General features: G+C 44.5%; 1 protein-coding gene across 1 annotated transcript in view; it reads left to right on the top strand.

Annotated features, from left to right (window-relative positions):
* NOX3 (NADPH oxidase 3) overlaps positions 1-19,143 on the top strand; it is a 632,637-nt gene that overhangs the window by 349,147 nt on the left and 264,347 nt on the right. Inside the window, exon 8 of the mRNA XM_078647785.1 lies at positions 8,107-8,199. Coding sequence (XP_078503911.1) covers positions 8,107-8,199 — 93 coding nt within the window. The remainder of the gene's footprint in view (positions 1-8,106; positions 8,200-19,143) is intronic.

Consider the following 19,143-nt stretch of genomic DNA (forward strand, 5'->3'; position numbering starts at 1 on the left):
TGAGAAAGCTACAGGGGCAGCTTTATCACAAACGTGATCAGAAAATGAGTTCCGATTTTAAGAATATTTGCAGCACTTCAAGTTCCTGGCGCAGCTCATGTGCCCCGGAATCGAGTGCATCATCAAAATGCAGATTTATATCCCCCAGCATCAGTAGCTTTTCGTAACGGAGAGCTGGTTGAATGAGATAGTCAACAAGGCTGGGTATGAAACGCGAATGTAGTCCTGGGGGTCTATAAATCAATAGCCCCTTCATAACGTAGTTAGTGGCTAGCCTGATAGTGAAGAAACCAGCCTCACCATCAGCTATGTCAGCAGGTACAAGGGAGCACCGAATATCATGCTTATGGATGATTGCGATGCCCCCTCCCCTTCCTGACCGTCTGTCCACTCTCATAATCCCATAGCCACTAGGGAGTGTCTCCAGAATTTCAGAGCACAGAGTCAGCATCCAACCATGTCTCAGTAAGAAATATAGCATCGGTTTGACCCTCCGATAATAGGTCGCAGATCTCAATTCTGTGCTTTCTCAGGGATCTACAATTAATTAGCGCTAGCCTAAGTACGAGGCTTCCCTTCCTGATGTCTACTTGTTCTTCCTCCCTAAATGAGCAGTAGTTACATTGCCAGCCCTCCCCTCCAACATTAATGCTGTGCTTACATTTAGTAATCAGAGTTGGCTGAGAGCGCGGAGGTTCTGGGAACTATAATGGCATCTCAAACCAAATCCAGCAGGGGTTCTAGCCCCTAGTCCAGTCGGTCGCGGACGGGCGCAGACGGGCGCAGACGGGCTTGCCTTTGGCATGCCAGCAGCATGCCCACTGCGCACAGCCGCTGGGGCATGTTGAATTTAAAGCAGAGCCCTCCCAGCAACTAGACCGCTGCCCTCCCCAACCGGAAGTACCTGTCTCTGTCTCCCCCGACCTCCGCACAACGGCGAACACCGCATCCGACCGAGGCAGGGAGACCAGATGATCGAGCACAGGTAAGCCTGGCACTCTCACATAGACTCCACACACCCAAATGTTTTAAAAAACAGAGCAATGCCCACAAATTAAAATAAAGTTTTTTAAAAAGATGTTACTGTTGTCCAAATTGAACCGCGAGCGGACTAGGAGCACTGCCACTGCCCTTCGTCCACAGTGCGGCTGCTATATTCTAATTATATTTATTTTAAAAAATGCAGACAATATGTAAGCATTTAAAAAACACATTATTAAAATGATTAGTAATAAAAATATAAAAATTCATATCTATCTCTCTATCTCAGGGACAGCAGTCCACTGTACTATCAGGCATGCTTGATGGGCCTCTCCAGGTCATAGTCCAGGTCCAGAATCTCACATTGTCATGGACAGGTCTCTGTGCACATGCTAGACTACTGTAATGCCATGGCCAAAAATGAAAGTCATGATACCAGTTTCACATGAAGCCGAAAACTCAGGGCAGGGAGACTCGCCCATCTACCTAGTAGAGAACTTTCCTGTTGCAACACTGACAATGTAGCTCTCTAAAAATAAGGAGTGCTCACTGTACTCACACATGCACTTGACATGCACACAATAATGTTTGTGTGAGGTTTTGGGTTTCACCTAACAGTGACACTTTACAGATATCTATGCATTGGTGATCCTGTTTTTGCTGCTTGAAAAGTCGAACTTTGATTCGTTTATGTCTACAGTGGATCCACTTGGAAAATTTGGTGTGCTTAAAATGCCATTTGTGGTTGTGAATGGTAGATTGGAATTTCTGAAAGTTTATGAAGGCAAATGAAACTTAATACCACTACAAATCTGCACATTTTCTGCAGTGTTAACTTTGGAGGTAAGGGCAAAAACATGGTAATTCGAAGGGAAGGGACTAAGGGTGTTCAATTGGAAGGTAGTGAACACCCACAAAGATGTATATTTCTGGATGGCAACACACCTCTCTAGTGGGTTTTCTTCCATTTGCATATGCAGCTTTAATCTAAAACAAAAGTTGAAGCAAGTGTGGAAATGTGGTGTAAAATGTCACTAGCATACAGGAGCATACCCCAAAGCGAATCCGCTTATTAACTCATGACCCACTAGTATTACACTCTGACATGTTAACAGAAAATGTTCCCCACCTCCTCTCCCGTTGCCAATTGGTGACTGTGATTTCATGCACATTTGGTGGTCCTGCCCACTACTCACCTTATTCTGTAAGGAACTCCTTAGCCATATCAAAGACACTGTAGGCTTCCCCCTACCAAGCTCACATACCGTGGCCATCCTGGGTGTCTGCCCCCAGCTGCTCACAGCTATGACACACTCTTACTACCACCTTATCGCGTATATGTTGGAGCGGGCAAAAAAGTACTTGCCCTTCATTGGAAGAAGACCTCTGCTCCATCTATTACTCTGGTTTAAATGTCTCTGGCAAGTCATGGTGATGGAACTCTTAACATGCCAAATCACACATATGAAATCAAATTCACTCACATTTGGGTTCCACTGATCGATCACTTCTCCAAACTGGAACACACTTGTTTCACTCCTCCCCAACTCCGCGCCCTCCAGCTTTTCGAGGATGTCCTTCTAGCTCGTGGAGCTGAAATTCCTTCTGAAGATGCTCAGCCTCATAATATGGGAAACCTGCTGCCCTCACCCTAGTCTCTTGTGGAAAAGTAAATTTTGCCATGTTATATGTGCCTACGTGTTCCCCATCCTATGTTATATGTGCATGATTAATATGCATATGTATCCCCCTATGATCGATTAAAGACGCAATTATAGTTGTGTCCAACTCTAGTATGCCAGTTTCCAGTTCTCGTGAAAGCAACGAGTATTAGGCCTATGTTGCCACGTTTACAGTGTGCACGTTAATTCATTGAATTGTCCCCGTTTCTAGGCCTCAAAAGGGCCCGGACACCAGATTCAAGCTCCAGTCTCCTGAACTCACTCCGAGGAGCGATGCAGCCCCCACCTGCATCCCTGACCCTTCACTTACTTCCTTTCGCGCAGCGCGGTGCCCAGCTCTGCCTGCCAGTCTGCCAAGAGTATGTTATGCTTCTAGTTATCAGTTCAGCTCCTCGTCTTTGCATTCCTTAGCTACTGAACCGTATAAACAGCTTCAGCTATAGTCTAGTCTTTATGTCTCCATGCAAGAGAATTACTGTATTAATATTCATAGAAGATTCATAGCCCACGCATTACACGAAGAATATATGCATGCACCAGCCTTAGAGTCAAGTAGCCTCTGCCCTGATAACTTTTAGTTTCTATCAACATGTATTCCAAACACAAGATACCAGATATGCCATAGGTACATGTCGTCCTGACACCGTAGACTTTAGTCTCCTCTTCTAGTGCAGAAGTCATAGCCCCCAGTTCTCCCTGGTAACACGTCATTGCCCGTTTGCGCGCACCACTAGGTTAAAGGTCCCAGCTGCTCTCAGGTAGCCCCCTCCATGTTTCCGCCCACTCATGACATTTCTATGACGTTTCACATCACATGTCTCAGTGCACGCCCTGTACACGCCTTCTTCTTCCACCAAAGTGTCCTTATCTTTCACGACTGCTACGCCTACTGCTACGCCTACTGTATTGAATGTAATTGTAATGTATATATATCTTGTACTGTTACTTAGACGTGGCAGCTGCCATCCATTCTATTTCCGTGCAGGCTATCCCGTTCCTGTCCCTTTCCTCATGCCTGATTAAAGCCTGTTAGACTCAGATACCTCGAATCCTGTCTCTTATTTATTGAGCTATCTGTTTTATTCAATGTATTCAAAAATAGTACCGGTAATTAATTATTTATTTACCACACTCTGACAGGGGCCTTGACAGACCCATCCCGAGATGCTCTATCCCCTGCTCTCTTTCCACCCTCCTCTCCTTTCCCCCCCACTATTTCCTTTTTCTCTTTCTTTCCATCTTGGTTCTCTTTGTCTATTTCTCTTCCTTGTATTCTATTCTATTATATTCGAATCGATTCTATTCTTCTGCTCTCCCCTTACCAATTGCTAGCCCGTTAGGGCTCAACCACCTACTGTACCTCTGGCTCTTTCCCTTCCCCATCCCCCTCTCCCCTGCCCTGTTTTCATGTAATGTTGACAAAGGCGTTGTTCCCCCTTGAGACCAGGGAACGTTTTTGCTTCCTTCTATTGCCGCAGCTGTTGCTTCTCCGGCCGGTCATGGCTTCATTCTTAATCCTTAATCTCCTAGACATGTGATGCAAGATGTCAGTTGCTTTTGAGGCTTCCCTTTCATCTGCAAGTAATGATTATCAGCACCTGCCTGGCATATGCTTTACACTGTGGTATGTGTTTACGCTCGTTAATAAAAAGATTTGACATCAAATATTTCACTAACATGTCAATATTTCATGGGGATGCAGAGTATGGGATTTCTCAAAAAAGTTTAATGTACATTCCCCCCAAACTTTATCTTGAGATATTTTCTGCCCTGATAACAATCTGCAAGAATACTACATACAGAGAAGGAGCGGGAAACATCAAAATCTATGAATCCTGCAATATTTAAACTGAAATCTCAGAGTAAAGGGACAGAGGAGTGTGGTCGATAGCCAGTTCCTGTGTAGGGGACTCATTGAAAGAGGGAGAATACATTTTTGAATGAGTGCTGTTAGGCCTGCCACCTCCCATTTTTTTTTTAAATATATTTTTATTGCAGACAATAGAAGAGTTACATATTCCATATTCCATACGGCAAATTCCGGCATTCGTAGTTCAACAATCGCTCCGTGATCCATCACACAGCCCTTTTGCCCACATCCCGGAGGCCGGGCGGCGTAAACTGTGAGAGGAGAACGACCTTAAAGCAATAGTTAGTTGCAGCTGTCCAACAGTATGATCTCAAGTCCGCTTTTCATTTTGTCAAACAAACTTCTCAAGAAAACCCCCCCTCTCAACCCCTTCTTCCTGTGATCAGCCTCTGTAGGCGAGTATGAGCGAACAGTGGCATCCAGGCTCGTCCCCCCGGCTAAATCGTTCCTCTGCCCCCTCTGGCACCGCGTGAGCCCCGATGCAGGTGACTATATTCATCTGGAGCATCCCTATTTTAGTGGTTTGCAGAGTGACCTCCACTCATCTAATCCGGGTGCCCCTAGCCAGCCCAGCAATGTCATGCTCTATATCCAAAAGGGTCTCCCAGAAGTACCCGCTAAGTGGCGCTGTTTCTCAATACTCGGTTCTAGATTAAGACCAGGCAGGCCCCCCCTCCCTCCCTCCCTCCCCAATGTCCCACCACCTCCGCGCGTCTTCTCAATTAGTCATGTGTATCTATGTGTCAGGAGTGTTAAGTGTTTAGGCGTGTGATGCTACCTGGTTGTGTCGCAGGGGCTCCTTTTCACCGACCTGTTCCTCCTCTTCATCGCGGGAGTCTATGTCTCGTAAAGCCTGTACCATCCCCTCCCACGCCGTCGCCGCGTCCTGTGCTTTGTCGTCTCGTCTTCTACGTGCCATCTGATATCTAAGGGAACTTTCACTGGCAGCCCATTTCAGGAAGTCATTCACCCAGCGTCTGTACGAAGGACCATTCCGAGCCTTCCAGTGTTTAGTTATTTCACGCTTGGCTAAGATAAGGCCCATGTCAATGAATTTGCTTGTAGTCTTGTTTTTGGGGGTGTGAGGGAACCAATGCAGGATACTGATAGCCATATCAAACTGCAGCTGTCTACCCGTCACCTCATTCAGTGTGTTTCCTATCTCCTTCCAGTATTCTCCCAGCATCGGGCAATTCCACAACATGTGGTCTAGCTCGGCCCCTTCCTTGGTGCACCTAGGACACTCCGCTACCTACGTCCCGAAATACTGGCAAATTTTTCCTGGCGTTAAGTACGCTCTGTGGAGTATAAAAAAATGCACCAGTTGGAAGTGTGCGTTTCTGGTGCTCTTACGGGCTCTCCGTAGTAGCTGCACCCAAACTGTTTCAGGGATCTCCTTTCCCAGATCAGCTTCCCACTTGTTTTTCAACTCAAGTAAAGGCGGCAAGTATTCCCGGAGCATCCTAGCATAGAGACATGTGACCGCTTTGTAAGTACCCGCCGCCATCATGGTGTATTGACAGGCCATAGTTGTCTTGGGTTCTAATAGCTCCTCCTTCCAGTGTGACTGCATGGCTCCAGTGAGCGCGGCGTGCAAGAGGAAATCTCCCCTCGGCAAATCAAACCGTTCCCGGAGCGTTTGATAAGGCAGAAGCACACCGTCTTCGTATAGATCTCCTATCACGTGCAGCCCTGCCTCTTCCCAGAGCTGCAGCTGCGACCAGTCCCCTCCATGCGGTAGCGCTGTCACCATGCCAATGGGTATTTCCGGCGCATATGGGTGGCGGACTCCCGCCCGCCGCTGGGATCTATTCCAGCAAAGGCGGAACGTTTGTTCCTCCACAGTAAGATCTCGCAAGGCCAGCCTCTGCTGCAGTGTTATGTACGCAAGTACATGTCACGGCGTTCCCCCCTCCCTCTCCTGAACTGGGCCCCTGTATACTCTCGCCACTTCCTGCGTGAAGAGTTGCAATTGTGCTGCCAAATAGAGTTCGAAATCAGGGACCGCGAGGCCTGCCACCTCCCAAGGTGCAACTGTGACACACATGGATTAATAACTCATCCCAAGGTTACACAGAGAAGAGGTACATTCCCATTGTGAGCTGGAAACCCTTCTACAAAACAGGTTTCTAACTTAGCGGTTAACATTCTACACAGCTGTGCTCCAATTAAAACCCACCTAGGACATAGGAATTGGTGTCGAATGAGTTGCCTATTTGCTCTGTGGGTAGGTACAGTGCTATCTTAAGGATTTCGAGAGCACCAGGAAGACAAACTGTAGTTGCCTCTGTCTAGAACATCTTTGTAATTTACTACCCATTTAATTTCAGCTCCACAATACCAAGTAATATTAAATAATACATTAAAGGTTGAGATGGTGAAATAGACAGATGTGAGATGGAGAGATAGTTCACTTCACCTTGGTAGGTGGGAGCCGTGTGCAATTGCCCACTTTGCTCATGCCGTCTGTGAGTAGGTAGCTGTGGCTGTTCAGGCGGAGCCAGGGGCCCAAAGCCCCATTCACCCTGTCCCACACCTTCGCCAAAACCACTCCCTCTTTTCCCTGTGCCCTCTAGCAGACAAAAAAAAAATCTTAGATTCGTAGGTCTGTGTATTTATGGGAAATTGTAGTTTTTTGACCTGTGTATAAAAAACAAAGTAGCGCTTTGAGTGATGTAGAGATGGAAGTGGGCTCACTGGGCATATGGGAACTTAGTGCTCTCTGATGGGATATGATCGTGGTGACTTTAGGGTGTGCGAGGTGTAGCACCGAAAAGCAAGGAAACGAGTTGCCAGGTGTTGGTAACTCACTCTATTTTATCCCCTATAACCTTTTCAAAATACACAGGGCCTCATTTATGAGAAGTGATGCATCGCTGCGTGAAAGCAGCGATGTGTCACTTCTCAGTGCGCCCTCCTTGCGACATGATTGATGCGTCATATTTACTGTATGACGCATCATGTCGCAAGAAGTTACTGATACGTCAGTATTTTTGACGTATCTGTATGGCGCAAAAGTGACGCAACTCCAGCAATGTGTCCTTTCACATGGCCTGCGTCTGTCTTACGCCTGCTGTGAGGCAGGTGTAAGATATTGACATATTTGTGTCCTTGAAGTGGCGCAGTGAAATCTTATAGATTTCACTGCGTCACTTCTATGACCCTTTCTTGCATCAGAACTCCCCCCTGCATACATTATACCTGGCGCAGGTATAATGTGGCGCAGTGGTTTACAAAGTGACGCATCTACCTAGATGCTTCTCTTTGTAAATATGGTGCAACAAGGCACATTTTTTACGCTGCTGGTGCGTCACAAAACCGGCAGCGTGAAAGTGGCGCACGGCCTGATAAATAAGGCCCTGAGTTCGGATCCCAGCCCTCCAAACGGTTCTTAATAAGGTTTTGCTTTTGGAAAAACACTTTCGAGCACTGTAGAGATACGCACTGAGCACATCATATAGCCTTATATAGGAGGTTTATGTTTTAGATTTGTTTAATCTAACATTCTAATGACTCCCGGGACTGCAGCCATTTGTATTTTACGATGCTTTGTTTCTTTGGTATTTTTTTCAGTCTTGGAAATGGATTTTGGGTCCTATGGTGCTCTACGTGTGCGAACGGATAATTAGGTTCTGGCGTTCCCAGCAGCAAGTTGTCATTACAAAGGTAAACGAAGTTTTGGGGGGAAAAACACATGGGATCGGCAATTTATTAGCAACTTACATTTTCCTTTCCTCTTTACGTCCTGTTTCTAATTAATCGTGTGCCAGCATGCCGTTTTGAATACTTCTCCCACTGTGAATAATTTCAGTCACATTTTTCTTTATACTAAAACTTATGGTCTACTTTGATGCCTGTACCACATTAGTATGTCCGAAAATATCAGGAGATCACTCAGGAGGTTGTGATCAGAAGCTAATGTTAAAAACAAATACTGTGATAATGATGTAGGAAAACAATGCATAGAAGTTCAGAAACTGTCATTATTTTATCAATGAAAAAAACTCATACCGTATTACTATTAAAATTAATTAAATAGTAGCCAAAATCTTCTTTTGTCATCTGCCTGCCATCAGGTAACACAAACGTGGGTCCCTTGCTCACTTTGCCACTGGCCCTAAGTTAACACAAAATGGCTGCCCATCATGTTTCCTGAGAGGTAATCCAAGCGTAATTGGTTCATTAACTTACAACACACATGGTGGCGTCACCTGGAATGCCACCGTATCATCTAGGTATTGCCCAGATGGAACAACCAGAACATACATATTTTGACCAGTATGTAATTCACACTTGATCATCTGTAGGAGGAGTATGCAGAAACTGTCACCATTGGAATCTGTTGGCTGGCTATGGGAGGCAGAAGTGCTGGCCCTGGTCTCAACACACTTGATGCAGGATCTACCAGTAACATTTGTGACTGTGTTGTATCCCTGCGGACCAGGCCACTGTCTTCCTAGTGTTTCGGGGCAAAGGGATGTGACTGTGCTACAGAACCCAAGTGGTCTTTGATACAACTAGCCTGCCTGACCATCATATTTCAGGGCCATACTAATATTTCTACGTCCAGTACCAGATCTGGTGACTCAGTTATCAAGGTCAATATTTAGATAACAATGTTGGTGAAATGGCTTCTAGCAGCTGCGCAATAAGTGAAATAGCACAAGTCCATCCATGATCGTCAAAAAGCAAGTTGCAGAACAGTTATCACATAGAAAAACATTGGTTCTGCACTTGCATTACATGTTTACTCTTGGATTGATACCCGACCAGTATCTCTAGGCCTACATGGGGCAAAACTATGCTGTGGCCAAAATTTCACCCGTAAAGTGTATACAAGTAAATCTCACAGGCTTCTCAATAATCATTACACATGTACATTATGAATGCACACTCACATTAGGTCAGCATCAATCCCTGAAAGTTTCCTTCTCCGGCAGGCTACCTTGTGAAGATACCGGGCTGAATTAGACTGTAGTCTCACATGCTCTACCTACACATGCGTGCAAATACTCACATGTTCTCTTGTAACCAGCCAAGATCCTTTTACCCTAGCTGCACAACAGTGGCCTTCTCTTAAATGACGGACAGTAGGGGGTTAGATCTCTGAGTCCAATTACACATAATTTACAGGGAGTGAGACCTGGATGGTGAGACTCAGTCCAGTAAAGTCCGAAACCAGATTGTCAGAAAGCAAAAATCCAGTGGTACTCCATTCGCTCAATAAACATTGTAGTGAGAAGCTATCCTACAATGGTATTGTGCATAGAGTATCATGGTTGCACCAATCTCAGATGGCTAACACAATGCTGCTAAAACAAAAAAACATATTGGAATGGTAAAACAATGATACAGACCACCCGCCCGGGGCTGGCAACATTGGCGGACCTCTACCCTGGGAACACGTTTTATTCTCCCCCTGCTGCCTCAGGTCCCATGGATACTTTGCTTTTCTATCAGTTAAGGGCCATCTGTAGGGAGCTGCATCTCACGATCCCCCAGCACCTCCTTCGATGACCACTCTTGACTTCCTATATTCATCCCCCACTCCACGGAAGTTGGTTACCAATCTCTACACCCTCACGCTGGCAGCCACCTCCATCTCCACTGACCGTGCTCGTGTGGCATGGGGCGAGAACCTTGGTGTGAATATCTCCCAGGCCCAATGGCTTTACTGTTGCAACCAAATGAAGCGATTATCTCCAAACTACGATTGAGTCTTATACACTTTAAATATCTACACTGGCTTTATTGCACCCCCGTTCAGCTACACAAATTGGGAATCATTCCGAGTGATAGGTGCCTGCGCTGTTCTGTCCCTGCTGCTGACTTCTTTCACCTGCCTGGTTATGCCCAAAGTACTCCAACTACTGGCGGGAGGTCTGTTCTGCCATATCCGAGATCACCTCCTCTCTTTTACAGCCCAACCCCCTGCTCTGCGTCCTAGGCTTTGTTAAGTAGTGCCCAGACACCTCCAGCCTCTTGATTGCTATGCTTCTCGTCCTCGCGCCTAAGTTCGCCCAATGGCTTGAGGATGCATCGCAATGCCAGACCCTATTATCTGAATTCTGGGACCTCATGCCTGCGAGATTTCGCCAACATGACATATGGGGCCCCCTAGTGACATACCTTCATGCTCGCTCACCCCTGAGCCGGACTGCCTCTCCTGTGCTCCCCGCCAACATTTCGCCTGCGGCGGCCCCCAGCGTAGGTCAGTAGCCACCTCCTTCCCTGTCCTCACTCCCCTCCAGTCGGGCCTGCTCCTTCTCCCATAGTGGTAAGATTCACTCCTACAATTGTTTATTGTTCAACGGTGCCTATGTGCTCATTGCTGATCTGTTTTATTGCCCCCTCTTTGTAATCCGCAAATGTACCAATGTATACGGTATTCTGATTTGATGCAAAAATGTATTTTGTCTATGCAATTTTGTTAATAAAGGTTTTTGAAAAAAAAACAACAATGATACAGATGAGCAAAAATATACCAAGATGACTGCCAGGTTTAGAAGCAATGGTCATGTGGAATGAGGTGTACTGCAGACAAAATTGAGGGGCAAGCAAGCGGCCTTCCATTACTGTTTGGACATCAGCTGTGCTCTTTGAAAACAGAATAAAAAAGGCCAGAAATGAAAGAGGACAAAAAAAGCAAAAATTCAGAAACAAAAGACTAGCCAACCACCTTTGGCACTAAATTGCATTAATTTTTAAACAGATGTGAACAAATAGTCAGGCAAATGCAGTCACACACAGGACATAGGCTGAAATAGGCTGTCCCATTGCCCCTTGTTGTATTTTATCATGGGTGGAAGCAGGCAGAGTATGACATTCGAACAGCATGTGTAGGTATGAATATGCAGGTCTTTCTTTAAAAATAGTTTTGATTATAAATGACAAGCAGGCAACTCAGTCTGACAGAACATCCTAAAAGGTTCGCTTAAGAATTATCATAGTGAAAATCTTCTACCTCCAGGGTTTTTCAGATGTGGTAGCCAACACTAAAACCTCTATTGGCTACAGTAAGTTGTGAGATTTCATGAAACAGAATACTTGTCTGCAGGCTTTAGCACAGTATAATAACAACCCAGCCTTTTTTTTTTTGTTCAAATCTGTTTTTATTGTGAACACAGCGATAAGCCTACAACCCCATTTCAGGGCCGGCCGCGCAGATGTAAAAGGAAAAATCAGTGGGTAGTAGTAACCGGGGGAGGTGGAACCATTAACACAGCGTTCTGCCTACAACCCCTGGGGGGGCCGGCCGCGTGGCTTAGGGGATAGAGCAACAAGAGGTGGTCAGATGACGGTAATGCATCAGTGCACGGGGGAGGTGCGTATGTAAGGGAGAGCAATGGTGCCACAGTTTTCAAAGGCCCAACAGGGGCCGAACTGCCCCAAAGAGGGGTGGAAGCCAGAGTGGCAAGTAGGAAAGAAGAAAAGTCAGAGGAGGAGTGAGCTGTAGCGGGGTGGAGAGGGGTCCAGGGTGCGCGGCTGCAGTCGCCAATATGAGATGGAGAGCGCAAATTGACACTGTGGGAGGCGACTAGGCGGCTAGTCTGGTCGGGTCAGCAGGGACGAGGGCATCCTCAAACAATTGCAGGGCGCGGAGCCTGGGGGGCATGTGGCGGGCATAGCTGATGGAGCACAGGTATCGCACGAGAGGTTCCCACACTGCCTTGAAGCGTACCCCCCGTGACTGTATCCGCGCCGTGAGTAGCTCCATGGTCAGGACGTGCCAGAGGCGCACGAACCAAGAGGCTATCGGCGGTGCCTCAGCCCGCTTCCAGTATAGAGCAATGAGTTGCCTAGCCGCACCCAACACCAGCCTTTTTTTAACCTATGTCCGTTAACATTTGTTTTCACAATAAGTAAGGCAGACCTACTTCCTTTGTTGGTCGTGACTTTTTATAATAAACATATTAGAGTTATGGTCTGTCAACTTTTCCCAATTAACGAATAAGGCCTACAGCCTTTATCATTGGCTTGTCCCCATACCCAAATCAACAGTACTGTACTGAGCATAAGCTTTTAAAGTAGGCAAACATCTGGCATACAGTCATACAATTAGAAATATGTGCAAAACAACAGTTGGCAAAACATTATATAACTCCTGCTAAAATGGTTTAAAAAGAATATTACAGGTGCAACTTTTCTACACCCAGGATTTGTCACAGAGGGTAATAAACACACAACACCCTTGCCTACCATATAATCTGTGAGAAACAGGTTACAAAATGCCTGTCAACAGGCTTTAACACAGTGTAATACGAATCCACCATTGAATACTTTATAATATGTTCTTCACAATGAATTAACCAGGATTTTTGCTTTTGTCGTGGATTTTCATACTAAACAGACCAGAGGTCTGGCACAATGTTTCCCAATGAGCCAATCAGAATCATTGGTACAGCAGTCTGCGAGGTTTCCTCTTACAAAATTCCCATCTACATCCTTTCACACAGAGTAAGACCAATCCATCATTAAATGTTTTAAAATATGCTTTTTACAGTAAATTAAGTCAAGAATACTGTTTGTTGTAACTTTTTATAATGAGCAGATCATACCTATGGCATCTGACGTAACTTTTACCAATGAACTAATCAGATGTGAAGTTTTTTATCACTGGCTTGTCACCATAACTAGCTCAGGCCTTAAACATAAAATTTCCCACAAGACAACTATTACGTTTACTGTCGTAAAACTGCAAATACGTACATGATTACAAATGGCAAAGCAATATACAACCCCTGCTAAGAGGGTCTAACAAGCATTTTCATAGTGCATATCTTCTAACCGCAGGTTTTGTCAAAGCAAGTAATCAATACCAAAGCCATTGTTTACTGGGATAATCTGTTGAGAGTTCAACTATCAAATTGCTGCCCACCTGCTTTAACACTGCATGATAAAAACCCAATACTAAATACCTATGTGTTCTAATACATGCCCTTCACAATTAAAAAATTAGATCTACTGACTTTGTCGTAATTTTTAACAGTAATAAGATCAGGCTTTTAGGTTTGATCATTACCCTGTCTCCTTAGCCAACCGGAATACATACACTCTTATTCAGTGGAAGCAGATCTGCCCAATCAACAGCCGTACCGAAGGCTATCAACGTGCGGGCGGAGTCAAAACCCCCTATCATGACTGTTTTTTAAAGCTCTTTCAGTGTTGCTCACACAAGGTTAGACAGTAGTTGAGCTGTCAAATCAGCACTAAAAAAGAATTTTGAAAAAAGTGCAACAAAACGCAACTAATTTAGAAGTAGGACACAGTAAATAACTTCAGTATCAACTTGCAGTAAAGGAAATACAGAGCCTAGACTCTGAGACTACTGGCAGAGATCCACGTGCCCTGACAATAAATGACTATAACATTCTTTTTACAGTACCCTGCAGTAGCGGCTCCTCCACTAAGGCAAAGGTGCGTCGCCTCACTGTTCAAGAGGAAAAATAAAATAATAATAACGTATTGTTATTATCATTTTATTTTCCTATTGAAGTCAGTGGCTCGAAGGGCTGGGCTGGCGTGGGCAGGGAGAGGAGTGGTTTGCTTTCCTTAAGTGCTCAGGACTGCTTGTCCGGCCCTTTAGGACCGGCCAAACAGTCCTGCGCACTTTGCATTTTCCCCACCAGGCTTTTTAAAAAAAAAAATTATTCATTTTACAAATCAACAAAAATACATCTTCACCTGCATTGTAGCTGATACTCGTATATGGTACAATGATAAAGGCATCATCAACTTCCATCGCTTAAATCTTACAATACCTCCATAAGCCGCAGTGAAATTCTCCCACATGTTAAACAATCAAACAAAATAGTCCACATTTAAAGACCAAAATAAAATACAAAAGAAATCCAAGAAAAAATACATTAACAAGCACAAAGCAGTGTCAACTACAAATCACAGGCACTGTGCAAGCCGTCCGCACGGTTGCTCCCTTTCTATTTTGTGTTGTTCCTATTGGAGGATCCCCACAGACACTCTCTCCACATACCACGCCCCCCCCCCAAGCCCCACGCCAACCTATTCCTTACTCGGCCTTATCAATCAGATATACTCGTAACGGCTCCCAGATGTCTCTTGGTCTCGATCAAAGGGGGAGTTCTTCCGCATTAATATTAAGGTTATCTTGGCAGTACACCAGGTCAGTCAGCCACGCCTTGAGGACAGGCCGGCGCCCCTTCCCCCACGTGATCGCCATCCTACGAGCAGCCATCAGCAATGCCAGTCGTACAAAAGTGCCATTCGCCCCTCTCACGTGCGGCACACAGCACAGGAGGCACACCAGGGGAGTACACGGGAGGTCCACAGCAACTAACTCCCTCAAGCAATTCACCACCGCAATCCAAAAATCTGCCACCGTCCTGCAATTCCACACCAAATGCATAAAGTCTGCACCATTTGCCCGCACCTGTCACAGCATGCAGACTCGCGCAGCCCATACCTATATAATCGTGCCGGGGTGTAGTACACTTGGTGTATGTATTTAAAATGGATAATCTTAAGATTACCGTTCATACAGAGTTTCCCCGTTAATCCGCAGACATGCTTCAAATTATCTTCTGAAATAGCAGCAGGCAAACATTCATTCCATTTGATCCAGCTCTTATCTGCTACATCCACCGTTTCATCTTTAATAAGTTTATATAATTTGGATATCAGCCTCCTATTATTGGGCACAGTGAGAACAGATTGTAGAACCAGCAGTTCCGGAGGCTCAGTCGGAAGGGTGGTATAATGCACCCGGGCTGCGTGTCTCAGCCTATGAATCGTAAACCGGAAGAGAAGTTGCTGACTAGTAATATGCTGTAAGTCCTCCTGCGTGGCAAACGCGCCGTTGGGATAGATATCCCGCATATGAGAAAGACCTGCCTCCCTCAACACCCTCATGGACGGGGACTCGCGTGTAACCGAATGGTATGCATGATGTTCCAGACGCATATCCGGCGCGTATAACGGCAATTTCAGTGCTAGTTTCCCGATTCTCTACCAAGCCGAGACCGTGGCGTCTACCGCATTGATCTCCGATTTCGGGGTGCCCCGTGAATGATGAGTGACCACGTTGTTGTCAGACGAAGTCTTCCTCAGAATCTGATGTGATGAAATAAGGACCCACCTCTCGATACCTCCAATTCTGATTGTAGTAAATACACAGAATATTGAAGTGATCAAGTGGGGGGGGAAAAGGGGATTAGAAGGGAACAGCTGGGAAGGAGATCTGAAAAGGAAAAGTTATTGTTGCACATATACTATTGCTTTATTTTACAATCAAGAAATAAAATAACACAAAAGACTGTGCCAGCCTATTAATGAAATCTACTTAGTTTTCAGTAGAAAAAGACTGATCACGTATTTATGCATATACACTATTACTTCACCTTCTTTCTTAACTTGTAATCTTTTTCAAACAAGAATATTAGAAGAACTAGACTCCCAAAGAATTAACGCACAGAAATTTGTGACCATAAAGCCTGTAAATGACCTCTTTACATTAATCACCAATACAAGAAGTTTGCGTCTTTATAGAATCAGTAAATGAATTCTTTACATGATACTTAATGCTTTGGTATTGTTTACTTATGCAACAATGTCAGGATTAATCAAATGCGCCACAATATTACTAAGGACTTTGTAGATAAAATGCACTAAATAAATTCAAAGAACATTAAATTGTAGCGATAAGTACTTATGAAATAACCTTGCAGACTTTCAGAAACTTATACCCTATTCAAGAGGTTGTAGCGATTTCTTTAACTCTTGAAATTTAACTTTGAAATCTGTTTTTTCACTGGAGATCCTCCTACCTATAGAGTACGACCTACTCTACTATATGGAAGAGCTTGAACGATTCTCAGGACCCAACGAAGATGCTTCTCCTTGAAGAAATCAGACCCGGATCAGCCTCTCCGCCTTTAAACGCGAAGAACTCGAAACGAACACGTTTCCTGGAATGGCTTCCTCACTGCTTGAACTCCGCTCTGTGAAATAGATGCAAGATATCCCAAGAAAGATTGGAGCAATAGGAACAGCCTGCTACTCCCTCGACGTACACAGAATAGTGAGCAAGAAAGATAGGGCGCGGTCGCGTACGTCGACGTGACTACGCCCTTGCATTTCCCACGCATGCGACCAAGGTACGAAACCTCACACATCTCGCGGACGCGATAAGAGTGCCAAAACTCACGCATCTAGCGGACGATACATAGGCAAAATAGATGTTTCAGCACAAATCATGAGGCAATTAAACTAAGAAAGCCCCCTTGAACATTTCTGCCACCAACGTCCTCTTGGAGGAGACTGATGCATCTTACCACATAATGGCACCAGACATGGCGGAAGATAGCAACTTCTGCAGAGTGGGGCGGGCCCTAAACCGCAAGCCACCCTAGTACTGACAGTATTCCCCTCTCCCTGGAGCGGTCTAGGGCCCGGCTTCGAAGGGTGAAGGAGGTGGAATCGTCGCATCAAGCGAGAGGCATGAACATTTTCTGCTGGCTCCCAAGAGTCATTCTCGGATCCGTACCCTTTCCAAGACACAAGATACCACAATTTAGTTCCCCTATGTTTAGAATCCAATATGCTTTGCACTTCGTACTCCCAATTGCCATGGACCAAAACCGGAGCTGGCCTGGGCGCTATATCATGTCTAGCTGGTTTCAACAAGGAAGTATGAAAGACTGGATGGATCCGCAAGGTTTTGGGAAGCAATAATTTGTACGTTACTGGATTGACTTGACGAAGTACTGGATATGGGCGATTCTGCTACTGCCTGGATTTTTCTATCAGTCATTTTCATGCCAGTTGGTGTGAGTAAAACTCCCAGGAATTCAACCTCAAAAACATGAAAGTCACATTTAGATAGTTTGCAATACAAATTATGTGATTGTAAGGTACTTAGCTCTTGTTTGACATGTCCCTCATGTTTTGCCACGGAATCTGAATAAATTAAAATATAATCTATGTAGACGATAACAAAAAGATCCAAAAATTCTCTTAAAACGTCATTTAAAAAAACTGAAAAGCCGCTGGTGCGTTGCAAAGGCCAAATAGCATTACCAAATATTCGAACAATCCATATCGAGTTTTGAATGCAGTTTTCCATTCATCTCCATGTCTAATACGCACCAAATGATAAGCTCCCCTAAGATCAAGTTTTGTGTAGATTACAGCTGTTTTAACTTGATCCAAAAGAACTGGGATCAGCGGCAAAGGATATTTATTCTTGATTGGTATTTTATTCAACGCCCTGTAATCAATACATTTTCTTAATTCCCCATTCGCTTTTGGAATAAAAAACAAAGGGGAGGCGGCTGGTGACTTAGAAGGGCGGATAAAACCATTCTCCAAATACTGATCCAGATACTGTCTCAAATGTTGATTTTCTTTTTCGGACAGAGCATATATTCTGCAATTTGGTACACAAGAACCTGGTGTGAGATCAATTTGGCAATCATAACTACGATGAGGAGGGAGAACTGCTGCTTTTATTTCACTGAATACCTCTTGATACATTTCGTAAGATGTGGGTAAGATTGTTTCCTTTTCGTCAGCAGTTGCTATTTGGCTTACTGTTGACGTGAAGGACTTTAAACAGGATGAATGGCAAAACTCAGAGAGAAATGCAAGTTCTCTTTTTTGCCAATCAATTAAAGGATTGTGTAAACAAAGCCATGGCATCCCAAGAATAAATCCATATTGAGGTGCTTGGATTACGTCAAACTGAACTTCCTCCTTATGTTGTTGTTTTTTTTGAATCCTCACAAAACATAGTCACTTTTGAAGTTTGCATAGTGACAGGGCCTCCAGACAATATTTTTCCATCTACTGCTTGAACAATTTCTGGAGTTTCTTTCTATTCACAGATTATACATAATCGTTGTGCAGTTTCCAGATCTACAAAATTTCCTGTGGCACCAGAATCAATTAGAACTTCCATTTGCCAAATTTTATGAGTTAACTGTATTTGGACTGCTAATAGAAAATGAGCTTTATAATTGGTCACACAAGAGTTTATTGAAGGGAAGGCGATGGTTCCCAAGAGATCCCCCTCTAAACATCTTTGGCATGTTAGTTTTCCGATGTCTGATCTGTTGTTTCAATTACTGCTGTCTTGCTGACAGTTGGAGACTTACCTTTTGGTTTCATCATACAGTCTTTCACGAAATGCCCTTTACGACCACAATAGAGGCATTGTCCATTTTTTCGTCTGTTGTCTTTTTCTTCTTTAGATAATGGCTGTCTAAGAGTTCCTATTTCCGTTGGTTGTGAGCTTGATTCGGAGTTAACTAATTGAGTTTGAGATCTATTTTCAATTTTCCAATTAGGTTTGTCTCCTCTTTTCTTGTCCGATCTTCTTTCAGAAAGTCTGTGATCTAAACGTAAAGTTAGATTTATAAAATTCGAACAAGCTGTTGGTTGCGCGTCAATTTGAGCCAGAACATCTTTCAAGTCGTCTTTCAGTCCCTGATAAAAAAGAGCTGCTCTCTTCTCTTCCGGCCAAGAGGTTTCCGCAACAAGTCTATTGAAATGTGATAGGTAGGTAATAAGATCTCTATTTCCTTGTCTTAACTGTAACAACTCACAATCTGCAGATAAAGTCACTGTTCGTCTATC

Source organism: Lissotriton helveticus, chromosome 6 (assembly GCF_964261635.1).
Source record: "Lissotriton helveticus chromosome 6, aLisHel1.1, whole genome shotgun sequence".
NCBI lineage: Eukaryota > Metazoa > Chordata > Amphibia > Caudata > Salamandridae > Lissotriton > Lissotriton helveticus.